This window comes from Microtus ochrogaster, unplaced genomic scaffold (assembly GCF_000317375.1).
Source record: "Microtus ochrogaster isolate Prairie Vole_2 unplaced genomic scaffold, MicOch1.0 UNK3, whole genome shotgun sequence".
Classification (NCBI taxonomy): domain Eukaryota; kingdom Metazoa; phylum Chordata; class Mammalia; order Rodentia; family Cricetidae; genus Microtus; species Microtus ochrogaster.
Window position 1 is genome coordinate 4,349,596 of NW_004949101.1, and position 12,666 is coordinate 4,362,261.

The following is a 12,666-nucleotide window of genomic DNA, read 5'->3' on the forward strand; positions in this document are numbered from 1 at the left end:
TCCTTCCTTCCTTCCTTCCTTCCTTCCTTCCTTCCTTCCTTCCTTCCTTCCTTCCTTCCTTCCTTCCTTCATTTTTGAGACAGGGTCTCCTTTTGTAGCCTTGACTGTCCTGGAGCTCACCGAGTAGACTGAGCTGGCCTTGAACTCACAGAGATCCGCCTGTCTGCCTGCCTCTGCCTCCACGAGAGCTATAGATGAATAAAGGAGTGTCCCACCACACTTCAGTTGCCTCTGTCTTGTCTGGGAGTTCTTTATTCTCTGTCAGGCGACCTCTGCCCTCTGTAGCCGTGTCCTTTAGAAGCCTAGAGTACTCAGTGGGCCTCAGTTAGTCTTTCTCCTTTGTCTTCAGAGCTCTCTCTTGCTTGTGGAGTAGATCTTACCCATTGGGTCCCCAAGGTGGACACTGCCCCTTTCCACACTCCTGTGACTGCTTTCCCAGGCCCTGGCAGCTCACACTGAACCAGACAGATGGTTATTTTCCACCATTTTCTTATCTCCACTCTCATTTCTGCTTGGCCACAGGACTTGGTTTCTCTGCCACCCTCTCTCTCCCTTGGTGTCCCAGCAACTATGGCATCTTTTTGGGAAAAAGCGGTGCTTTGACCAAAGGGCCCATCGGTCACTTTAGTGCTAATGCAGACACTGGCTCCGAGCCAGTGAGAATTAACAGGAGAGGAAGCAGCCTAGGAAAGCCTGTCCTGGCATCCTACGGCCTCCCTGCGTCCTGAGGTCGCTCCCGGCTGCCCAGGGCACTAGGTACTGCCCTTGGGCATGGAAAACTGGGAGGCAGCGGTGTGAGTGGACCCGGGCTTTCTGTCCTCAGGGCCTTGAGTGGAGGAGTCTGCATGAACCCCTCAGAAGTGTAAATGTAATAGGCTATCTGGAATGGAGTGGAGCGAAGTCCAGGCAGCTCTCTATACCCGAGGCGTCCACATCCTGTGGATTCAACCCATTTGAAAAGAACACAGTGTCCGTGCCAAATATGTACAGATCTTTTTCTTGTCTTTTGTCCCTATTCCTTAAATAGTACAGCATAACACTAGTCACATAAAGTTTACGTTGGTACAAAGTTCTATAGACATCTGTTTAGGTCATGTAGATGTAAATGGGATGATACCCAAAGCCACAGTGTTGTTTTATATCAGGGCCTGAGCACATGAAGGATTTAGTGTCTGCACAGGATCCTGATCTCCATCTCTGTATCAAGGGATGACTGAACTCTAAGGACTAGTGCCCAGCCTCATTTCTCTTTCCCCTTCCTTCCTTCCTTCCTTCCTTCCTTCCTTCCTTCCTTCCTTCCTTCCTTCCTTCCTTCCTTTCTTCCCCTCCACTAACTCCCCCATTTATTTGTTTGTTTGTTTGTTTATTTAATACAGGGTTTCTCTTTGTAGTCCTGGCTATCCTAGAATCCACTCTGTGACCAGGCTGGCCTCGAACTCAGAGATCAGCCTACCTCTGCCACCCAACTGCTAGGATTAAAGGTGTGCACCACCACCGTCCAGCTATTTCTTTATTTTGGTAGTAGTAGGGCTGGAGCGCAGGACCAGCATGTCCAGGTTAGTGCCCTGATGCCGAATTGCACCTCCAATCCTTGAGCTCCCTACAGGCAGTTCTGGCAGAGCAGCTGGACCATCTCCAGGGTCTCCGCTGGTAGCACATCTGACCTTAGAGCACATCAGATCTGGTATTTCACATCACATCGACGGTCAATCCGGTGTTTATCCAGGGAGACAGCAGAGGTGGCTGAGAGAATCCTGCGCTGGGGATGGGGGACAGGCTGGAGGCTGGAATTCAGTTGTGATCTCAACTGATAAAGCTCTGGAATCCTGACTCAAGTCACTTTCCCAAGTGATGGTTTTATTCGTACACAGTTTGGGTATCTGGACCTGGAGCGTGGCCCAGCTAGGCAGTTTTCATCTGAGTGGTGTTGTCTGGGACCACTCGGTTAGGTAGTGGTGACCCTGGGTTGGATTGGAAGGTGCATAGCTAGCACCATGGTGCCCCCTGCATGGGGCTCTGGCTCTCCACATGGCTAACCTGACCTCCGTCGGCTTCAGACATGGAGGCTGGCTTTTGAGAAGGAGGCAGTGAAGCTCCCAGGTGTCCCGTATCCCAGAATTAACACATCACTTCTGCTCTCTGTTTAGTCATAAGCCCTGCCCTGGTTCAGGGGGAGAGAAATCATCTCCATCCTTCTTCTATTCCTTTTTCAAAATTTGAATTGCATTTACTTATTCTGGGGGGTATGCTATGGTCTGTGACAGCTTGCGGGAGTTGGCTCTCTACCTTCGCTGTGTTGGTCCCAGGGATTAAATTCAGGTCGTCAACCTTTGTCACCAAGGTTGGCAGCAAGTGCCTTTCCTCACTCAGCCACCTCTCCAGTCCTGTTTCCATTGCTTGGAGTCTGGACCAGTACTCAGAGGCGCAGAGAAAAGAGCTGACTGTGTCTGTCTTTGGGAGCCCTTGACAACAGGACCAAGACCCTTTCCTTCTGTTCCTCCATCCTCAGCATTTGTTCCTTCCTCATGGTGCAGGCTGCTGGGGCTCTAGCTACTGGGAACCTTGCTTTTCCCTTAAGGAGATGTCTTTTTCATCAGTCAGGTGATCACATGACTGTGTCTTGTTAAAAGGCTGCTATCACATGCCTTTAATCCCAGCACTCAGGAGGCAGAGGCAGTCAGGTCTCTGTGAGTTCGAGACCAGCCTGGTCTACAGAGAGTGCTTCAGGACAGCCAGGGCTACACAGAGAAACTCTTGTCTCAAAAACAACAAAAGGCTGCTGTAAGACAGTGCAGAGATAGAAAGGAAGGATGCTTTGCAAAACCATTTCCCAGTACCGGCGTCTTCACACCTTTCTCAAAGCTGAGCCTGCTTGCCCTTAGAGGGAGCAGAAGCCATAGCCAGGCTCAACTTAGAGAGAACACGTCTGGTTTCCCAAATGAGCCCCCTGTGATCTCACGTACTCTCTCTCTGCTCCCAGTTTACCACAGGCCTGTGCAATGACTCCGTGATTCACAACTGTGACCTGTGTGGCAAGAGCTTCCGCCTGCAGCGCATGCTCAACCGTCACCTCAAGTGCCACAACCAGGTAAAGAGGCACCTGTGCACCTTCTGCGGCAAGGGCTTCAATGATACCTTCGACCTAAAGAGGCACGTTCGCACACACACAGGTGAGGCTGCGCATGTGACTTGTTCACTTCCAGTTCCTTTGTCGTCCATCCATCCGTGTCATGTGTCTGTCCGTGTGCCCTCCCCTGCCAGTCTTGTCACCTGTCACATGTGGGCCACCTCTCATGGCCTAGTTTTGCTCCTGTAAGGATGGGCACAATGTACAGATTTGAGGGAGGCCAACAGAGAAAGTCTCTCTTGTAACGCAGCCCCCCTTAGTCTGACTGCAGAATGGGATGCTTAGGACAGGCTTCAAATATTTTGTGCCTCCTTCTTGACTCTTGCTTTATTATTGTCATTGGTTTTGTTTTGCCTTTTTTAAGGTAAGGCTTTGTCATGTGGCCTGGCCTTGAATTCTCCAACCTCCTTCCTGGGCTTTCCAAGTGCCAGGATTGAAGGTGTGCACACACGTACTGCTGTGCCTGGCTGACCTCTTGAAGTAAGCCTGTCTCCTGAGGCAGCAGAACAGCTGCCCTGAACTTCCTAATGGAGCAGGCATTTTCCTGGAGACCTCTTCCTTGGCTTCCCAACTTTTCTTTCTTCTCCTCCTCCTCTGCCTCCTCCTTCTTGGGATAGAACTTGTGCATGCTAAGCAAGCATTTCCCCACTGAGCTACACTGAGCCCATTTTCCAACTCAGGCATTCTGGATTTGAGGCCTCTTCTGGTGTGTTTCAGAGAGTCTGGGGGTTGAATTTTTGCCTCGGTTGCAAACCTGCTGATTGGTCACAAGCTTCATTAGTTTTATCTTAGGCACATCTGGCCTCTAGGCTTCTCCACTTGAGGCCCAGTCTGTAACTTTGGCCCAGTAAGTCCTGGAGGAAAATTACAAGGATGCCACTTCTCTGCTCAAAATTCTGCAATTCCAGGTAGAGTAGATGCAGGCTTCTCCATTTCACATGAGGTCTCTCACTATGTGGGTCTTGTCATCAAATCTCCATCAACACCATCCCATCCCATTTAAACATGACCCATCTTTTCTTTTTTCTTTCTTTTTTCTTTTTTGTTTGGTTTTGCAAAACAGGGTTTCTCGGCTGGAGAGATGGCTCAGTGGTTAAGAGCATTGCCTGCTCTTCCAAAGGTCCTGAGTTCAATTCCCAGCAATCACATGGTGGCTCACAACCATCTGTAATAAGGTCTGGTGCCCTCTTCTGGCCTTCGGCATACACACAGATAGACTATTGTATACATAATAAATAATAAATAAATATAAAAAAAAACAGGGGTTCTCTGTGTGTAGCTCTGGCTGTCCTAGAATTTGCTCTGTAGACTAGGCTGGCTTAGAACTCAGAGATCTGCCTGTTTCTAATGCTGGGATTAAAAGTGTGTGCCAGCATGCCTGGCTATGCATTTTCTTAAATATATATATATATTCTAAACTGAGCTTTTCATTGAAATGACATATCCAGCCAGATAGTGGTGGTGATGTACACCTTTAATCCTAGTACTTGGGAGGCAGAGGCAGGTAGATCTCTGAGTTGAGGCCAGCCTGGCCTACAGAGCAAGTTCCATGTCCAGAAAAATACATAAATTATAGGTCTCTAGATCTAGATGCATGCAATTAAAATGAAGTTAAAAAAATCAGAGTATTTCTAGCCCTAGAGGTCATTACCTCTCACCTGCTTTCCTCGAAGGGAGTCACTGTCACAAATTCTAATTAGTATAGGACCGGTTTTTAGCTTGATGACATAAATAGGATCTGTGCCCCTTTGAATCTGGCTACAGGCCTTTTTCAGACTCTAAAGGCTAATTTATTTATTTCTACATTTCTGGAAATTGAATCCAGGGCCTTGAACATACTGGGCAATTGCGCTAACACTGAGCTGTAATCCCAGCCGTTTTAACTTGAATTTTGAGAAGGTTCTCACTAAGCTGATCAGACTGGCCTTGAACTCACTGAATAGCCCTGATCAGTCTTGAACTGGGAGCTCTAGTGCCTGACAGGTGCCTCCAGAAGTGGAAATACGGGGCCATACCACAGCCACTGGCTCGGTGTGGCTGCTGAGCCCCTTACCTTGGGACTTTTAACACTTAAATGTGGTTTAAGACTAGATTTTTTTTCCCTTTTTTTTTTTTTTTTTTTTTTTTTGGTTTTTCGAGACAGGGTTTCTCTGTGGCTTTGGAGCCTGTCCTGAAACTAGCTCTGTAGACCAGGCTGGTCTCAAACTCACAGAGATCCGCCTGCCTCTGCCTCCCGAGTGCTGGGATTACAGGCATGCGCCACCATCGCCCGGCGAGACCCTGTTTCAAAAAAAAGAATGTTACCTGTTTCTGGTTGTTTTCTCACTTGTGTTTTAAGACAATGTTGCCTGTAGTCTAGACTGGCCTTGAACTCTATATTCTCCTGCTTTTCTTGGGTACTGGAGTAAGAGCAGCTGGGGGCTGATAGCCATGAGTTGTCACTGATCTGGGCAGGCAACGGTGGTGCTATGGGCTGGAAGAGGAGGCCAGGCCTGTGATTGTCTCCTGGACTTTACCAACCATCAGCATGATTTCACGACAAAAACGACGTTGGAAAGTTCTCAAGTGTGTTAGTTCATGTGATCCAATCTCACTGGCTCCAAAGATCGTCCTGGGATTTAGTGGAAACTTGGTCTTTGCCTTTGGATGAGCTGCGAGCATCACAATTTGGCTACTGACTATTCTAAGTGTATTTAGGCTAGAAACAAAGATACAGGCACTCAGCACAAACAACAGCAGACGGCTGAGTGAGGGATATCTTTGCATGGAGCCCAAAAGGACCAAGCCTTAGCATTTTAAAAACCTGGCTAGAATCCTAGGAACCTCCATGAGAGAATGGTTAGCAATGTTAAGTTCAGCAAAGACAGGAGTGGGCCATAGCGCTAACCTTGCCTCTCACCCGCCACCGAGTGCATGACTTCTCATCCCGGGAGCTGGGAGGGCGTCCAAGGAAAGACTCGGAATACAAAGGGAACTTTCTGAGAAAGGTTCAGGGAAACAAGAGCCTGAAAATATCTTATGTTAATATCCAAACAGATGAAAGAAAGGATTGGCAATCCTTATTTGGGGAATGACATCACCAAGAAAATAAGTAACCACAGGGGTCTCTGTCTCTGACCGTTTCTGTCTCTCCGCGGTCTGTGTGTGTGTCCGGAGTAGGGAGCGAGGATGTGGTGTCATTGAAACAAACCCAGTGATGCTGAGGAAAACTTCCATAGCATTAAAAAATAAATGTGTTGGTAGCTGGCTATGGTGGTAAATGCCTGTAATCACTAGGGAGGTGAAGAAAGGAGCATTGAAGCTGCAGGCCAGCCTGGGCTACAAAATGAATTCTAGACAAGCAACAAATAACCACCTCCCAACACACACAAAACCAAACAAACCAGAACTAACAACAACAGAAAGCAGTAAATGAGCGGCAGGTTTTCATTCTTTGGAGTCTTGAGTCCTGCGTCCTGGAAGCTGTTCTGTATTAAAATGATGTTTGAAGTAAGGGTTCCCGGGAGAACTTGTCAAGACCGGGAAAGAGAGAAGTGTGTTAGCAGCCTCAGCCCTACCTCAGAGGGCTCTGGGGTTTGAAGGATACCTCAGTGCTGTCCGGTGCACGGGTTTGTGGAGGACCTTTCTGTACCCATTTCAATCAGACAAAAACAAAAAAGAAATACTGAAAACATTTCATTCCCGGGCATTGGCAAAGTTAGTTGCTAGTGCTCCATCTTGAGGAAGGGGACATCCAGGAACTGTTAGCTGCCAGCTCACGTGGCCACTGGGGCTATGCATCAGCCCAATAAGTTGGTCAGGGTGAGGAGCCAACACTATCTTCTGTATACTTGACAGAGACAATTGCTTTCGTCCAGTGTCAGGGTCAGGGATACAGAGGCCAGACTCATCCACATCAAGACAGAGAAGCCCTGAGCGTTAAAGGAACAAAACATGTGTGTTCAGTTCACAGCCCGAGAAAAATGCCACAGATCTGCTTTTATAGAACGTTCTTTTGAATGTTCTACACTTAGGCCAGCTAGGTTACTTCTAAGAATGGCTGCCTGTTGGCAGACATGACTTGTTTGGGGGAGAGAGATCTGTGAATTTGAGTGAACATTACTGACCACCCTTGCACGCTCCACGCCAGGTGTCCACAGCTCTACTGCCCAGTGTGGGTTGAGAACCAGCAGCACCTGGGAGTTGGTGGGCGTACACATTGATGCCTCAAGTGCCAGCTTGTTGTTCAGATACAGTATTTATTGAAAGTATTCTATTTTTCTATTTGGTAAAATGAAGGTTTATGCGGCCGAAGATTTCAGATGGCATAAAAAGCTATAGCAAGTCAGCTCCCATAAATGGCTGATAAGGCCACACACATCAGTGGGATTCTGCTAAGCCTTGGAGTGAGGGTTGGTTGGGCCTGGGAAAATGATAACTCACATTTCTCAAGGTGTGGTGGCTCATGCCTGTAATCTCAGCACTCAGAGGCTGAGGCAGGAGGATTACTGAAATTTAATGTCAGACTGAGCATTTGTTTTTCTTGTAGAGGACCTGGGTTCAGTTCCCAGCACCCACACGGTAGCTTGCCAGGATCTGTAGCTCCAGTTCTTCGGGAGGAAGGTACTGGGAAGGGTCTGATGCCTTCTGACTTATGCAAGCACTGTGCTCGCATGGTACATGAACATACATGTAGGATCATACACATAAAATAAAAATAAATACATTTTGTGGATTTTTGGTTTGTTTTTGAGACAGGATCTATCTCACCATGTAATTCTGGCTGACCAAGAATGCACTATATAGACCAGGCTGGCCTCAAACTTCCAAGGTGTTCACGGTTATCCTCAGCTGCACAGTGAGTTTGAGGCCAACCTGGGCTACAGGAAAAAAGTAAAAAGAACCTTGAACCTCCAGATGAAGTAAGAAGCTCATGCCTTTCCTGTGGATTGAGTTCCATAGAGAGAACCTGAGGAATTCCAATTTGAGGTCAGGTCTGGGGAGGGGCTGTCCACAGGACAGGGGGCCCTCTTACCTTATCTTACATCAGGGGCTACATTGAGAGAGGCCAGAAGGCAAACAAACCGCAGCCTGACTAAAAGCAGAGAAGACAATGGTGTCTTTGTCTGGAGCCTTAGGAGAAGGATTGACTGGATTGGGAAAAATGCAGAGCAGAAGTCTAAGGCAGGGTTGTTAGCTGAGGAAGCTCGGAATCCTCTCCCCAGCAGCCCCAGCTCGCCTGTGGAATTGCCTCCTCAACGGTTTCATTTTTAGTTTAACTTACATTTTTTTTTAGCCGAAAAGATAATATATTTGTATGGGGGAAATTGAAAATAAGATTTTTTTTTTTTTTTTAAGCCAGCCTCCAGACAGCCCTAGTTCCTTTCTGAAAGTGATCTGCCATTTGTCTTCTCTCCTGGACGTTTCTAAGGCACGCAGCTGCTGTCAGGGGAACTAGACCTCGGGCCTTGCGTGATGTCTACGTAGTGGGTGTACCTTATTCCTATCATCACTGTCCATTTAATACAGATCATGACAGAATTTCCACCATGGCACAGTCCTTTTCCAGTTCCCCAGTAGAAGTACTTGCTTCCATTTTCAGGTTGTCATCCCCTCCCCCCACCTCCGCCTTCTGTTTTGTTTTATTTTATTCTGACAATGCCACCATGATTTTTCTTTCTCCTTCCTTCCTTCCTTCCTTTCTTCCTTCCTTCCTTCCTTCCTTCCTTCCTTCCTTCCTTCCTTCCTTTTCTTTTTTCTTTTTTTTTTTCTTTTTGGTTTTTCGAGACAGGGTTTCTCTGTGTAGCAGTCATGGCTGTCCTGGAACTCTCTCTTGTAGACCAGGCTGGCCTCGACCTCACCGAGATCCGCCTGCCTCTGCCTCCCAAGTGCTTGGATTAAAGGCGTGCGCCACCACCGCCCAGCCCACCATGATTTTTCTTGTACATCCTTTGCCCACCAGCGTGAGTCTATCTCTCACGTAGCTTTCCTCAAGTGAACTTACTAGGCCAAAGGGCAGGAACGTTCTGGGTTTATGGGCATTGCCTGCGTACCTTGCTGGGAGGCCGCCCTCAATGTCTCCTCCCACAGGGAGGCCGGTAGCTTAGCTTCTTGGAGTTGACAGTTGGATCAAAGTCAGGAAAGGAGCGCTTGACCTGAGAAAGGGCAGCTGACAGAGAGTTCCGGTACTGAGGGATTTACCTGGAGATTAGAATTTGAGCTCAGCTCGGGGTCAGGAATAAACAACTCAGAACTCTGTTAAACCCCACCCCCCCAAAAGACCCTTTTTTTAAAAAAAAAAAAACTCTGTAATAAAGGCCTAGAATACAGAATTCAAAAGATCGGTCAGTGAGGGATATCTCTGCTAGTCACCTAGGGACCGCATTTTTTTTTTAATCCTTTTTTCTTGTTGTGAAAGACATAATACATAAAAAAAAAAACAGTGTCGCTGAAAGACAAAGGCTAAACATTTAGGGACATGCAGCTGATTCCTGCACGGCTTGTTTCCGCTGCATTGCTGGATTCCAAACACCTAAGCTGTATCTGAATCCACCAGGCCCCGTGCCTGGGATAGCGCAGTTCATCCTTAGACCAGCCATCCTGGGTGTGAGTGCTGTCTGCAGTCTGTGGGTGTGGAGACTGAGCTGTGGAGGGGTTAACAGGTTGACCGTGGACTCCGTTAATGAGTGGCAGACGTGAAGTGCCTGGCTTTTCAGTGGCCTTGGACTTTGGAACTCAGGTAGGTGTCAGTAGGTTAATTATGTCTGGCAACAGATGGCGCTTTCAGTTCCCAGCCTGTTCTGCCTAGGACAAGATTGGCTCTTGCTAGACAGAGGACAACGGGCCATGTGTCACTGTTAGGGGAGGGGAGCTTAGAATGGATCCCCCCACCTTACACCAGTCCGCCTTCATTCCCTTGACGGAGTGGGAAACAGTAGTGCTCCAGGAGCGAGGAGCTGATTCCCAAGCCCTGGAAGGAGCTCTTTTGACAAGACATCTGTCTGTAGGAATGAGATTCCAGGGTCCGAAGAGGAAGCAGCAACATTGGTGCTGGGATCAGTTTTATAAGGTGGACGTGTCATAATGAGAGCTATTATGGTCTGTCTCCTTCTTTGTCTACATCACGAGGCACTGAGCCTCAAAACCAGGTTCAATGCCTGTACTGTACCCTCTTGGAAAAAAACCTCCTAGTCAGACCCTTTCTTTACTGACCAGGTGATGCAGGACCCCCCCAAATCTCCTAACCCTAGCCGGGCAGTGGTGGCACACGCCTTTAATCCCAGCACTCGGGAGGCAGAGGCAGAGGCAGGCGGATCTCTGTGAGTTCGAGTTCGAGGCCAGCCTGGTCTTCAAGAGCTAGTTCTGGGACAGGCACCAAAGCTACAGAGAAACCCTGTCTCGAAAAACCAAAAAAAAAAAATCTCCTAACCCTTGCTGGGTGCTCTGTCCATAGAAGACATGTGCAGACTGTATGTTAAATTCTATGGGAAAAGTGATGGGGTTCTGCGCAGGCTCGGCCCAGTGTGGTCTGACTCTGGGAGTAGGAAGCTCCACGCCTAGAGCCAGAAGCACAGAAGTATCCATTTCTTTCATATATATATATATGGAATGGAATATCATAGCCTTTAAAAAAAAGTGAAATTACGTCATCTGCAGGAAGCTGGAACTGGGAATCCCCATATGAAGAGAAATGAGTGACTCCAAAGGACAGATATTGCTATTTTCTCTCTTAATGTGGAATCTGACTTGTTCGGTTTTTTTGTTTGGTTTTGTTTTGTTTCTGGTTTCTCGAGATGGGGTTTCTCTGTGTAGACCTGGCTATCCTGGAACTCACTCTGTAGAACCAGGCTGGCCTCAAACTCAGAGATCTACCTGCCTCTGCCTCCTGAGTGCTGGCACTAAAGACATGTTACTACTGACTGGCTTTTTTTTTTTCTAAGTAGAAAGTGGACCATTTGAGAAGAAGAAGGCAATGGAAAAGGATGAAAAGTAGCTAATAGTGTTGGTTGTGAATAGGATCAAAGCAGTTTTATTTGTATGTGGAACGATCGTTTATTTGTGTGTGTGTGTGTGTGCGTGTGTGTGTGTGTGTGTGTGTGTGTGTGTATGTATGTATGTTTGTGGTGTTTTTTGGAGGGGGGGTTTTGCCTGCACTATGTCTGTGTAGTGCACAGCCCAGGCCTGGTCTCATGGAGGCCAGGAGTGGGCGTCAAATATCCTGTGCTGTGGGACCCGAACCTGGGGCCTCTGGATGAACAGTCAGTTCTCTAGGTTACTGAGCCATCTCTCTAGTGCTTGAAAAGATCATAATGAGCCAGGTGGTGGTGGCGCACGCCTTTAATCCCAGCACTCGGGAGGCAGAGGCAGGCAGAGATCTGTGAGTTCGAGGCCAGCCTGGTCTACAGAGTGAGTTCCTGGACAAGCTCCAAAGCTATACAGAGAAACCCTGACTCAGAAAAGATCCTAATGGAGGTCAAGTGTGATTGATGCACACCTTAGTCCCAGCCCTCAGGAGGCAGAGGCAGGTGGACCTGTGTGAATTCCAGGCCATCAGGGGTGACAAGGGGAAGCCCTATCAGCAACAAGAACAAAGGACAAATTTCTCGGCTCTGCCCCAATGAGAACTGGGAGTCTGCTTTTTGTTTGGTCTTTGAGACAGCTTCTCACTATGTAGCCCAGGCTGACTTCAGGCCCTGTTAGTCTTTCTGCCTCAACCTCCCAAGTGCTAGCATTAGAGGCTTGCAGGGCCCCACTGGCCTAACATATTCTTTCTGGTGGCTGGTGAGGACTTTTGCTGAGACTCCCCAAACACCTCTCTTAACTCAGACTAAACCCAGCCCTAGCTGGGTCTGAAGAGAATTGTAGAAGTTTGTGAACCTACTCATTCAGTCTTGGCTGTAGAGTCTCCTAGGAAACTAAGAAGTCCTTGTTCAGACCATGTGCAGAGCCATTAAATACATTTTAAAATAGATACAGTAATATGTACCTGTACCTATGTATTCCTAATTTTGTATAAAGCTTGAACGATCGTAAGAAGCTCTTGACTGGCCTAAAAGAGACGTGTATGAGGTGAGGAAGGCCTTTTCAGATTTTTGTGAAAATGTTTGTTTATTTATTATTGAGACCTGGCTTATTTAATCATGTGACCTGGGTTGGCCTTGAACTCCAGATCCTTCTGTTCTCACCTCCCAAGTACTGAGATAGGCATTGGCTTCTGAACCTGATTTTAATTTTAGATTTAAATGTCGCCCTACCCCTGTCTGATGGGATCTCCCTTATAGAGTAGCCGGGGCAGCCCCACAATTGCAGGCCACCACTGCATGCACCATTTTGTTTGAAAAGCAAAACAACACACTGTTTGAAAAACAAAACTGAGATAATTTATGTGTGAGCACAAACATGTGGTGGCCAGAGGTAGGCCAATGACACCAGGTGTCCTCTGTCCCTTCCCTCCCTCCCTCTCTCCCTCCCTCCCTCCCTCTCTTCCTCCCTCCCTCCGTCCCTCCTTCCCTCCCTCTCTCCCTCCAACTCTCTCTCCCTCCAACCGTCTCTGTCTCTCT

At 47.8% G+C, this 12,666-nt stretch overlaps 1 protein-coding gene across 1 annotated transcript in view; it reads left to right on the forward strand.

Moving 5' to 3' along the window:
• The window catches only part of Ovol2 (ovo like zinc finger 2), a 28,662-nt gene that overhangs the window by 13,880 nt on the left and 2,116 nt on the right, over positions 1-12,666 (forward strand). The window contains exon 3 of the mRNA XM_005365512.2: positions 2,981-3,170. Coding sequence (XP_005365569.1) covers positions 2,981-3,170 — 190 coding nt within the window. The remainder of the gene's footprint in view (positions 1-2,980; positions 3,171-12,666) is intronic.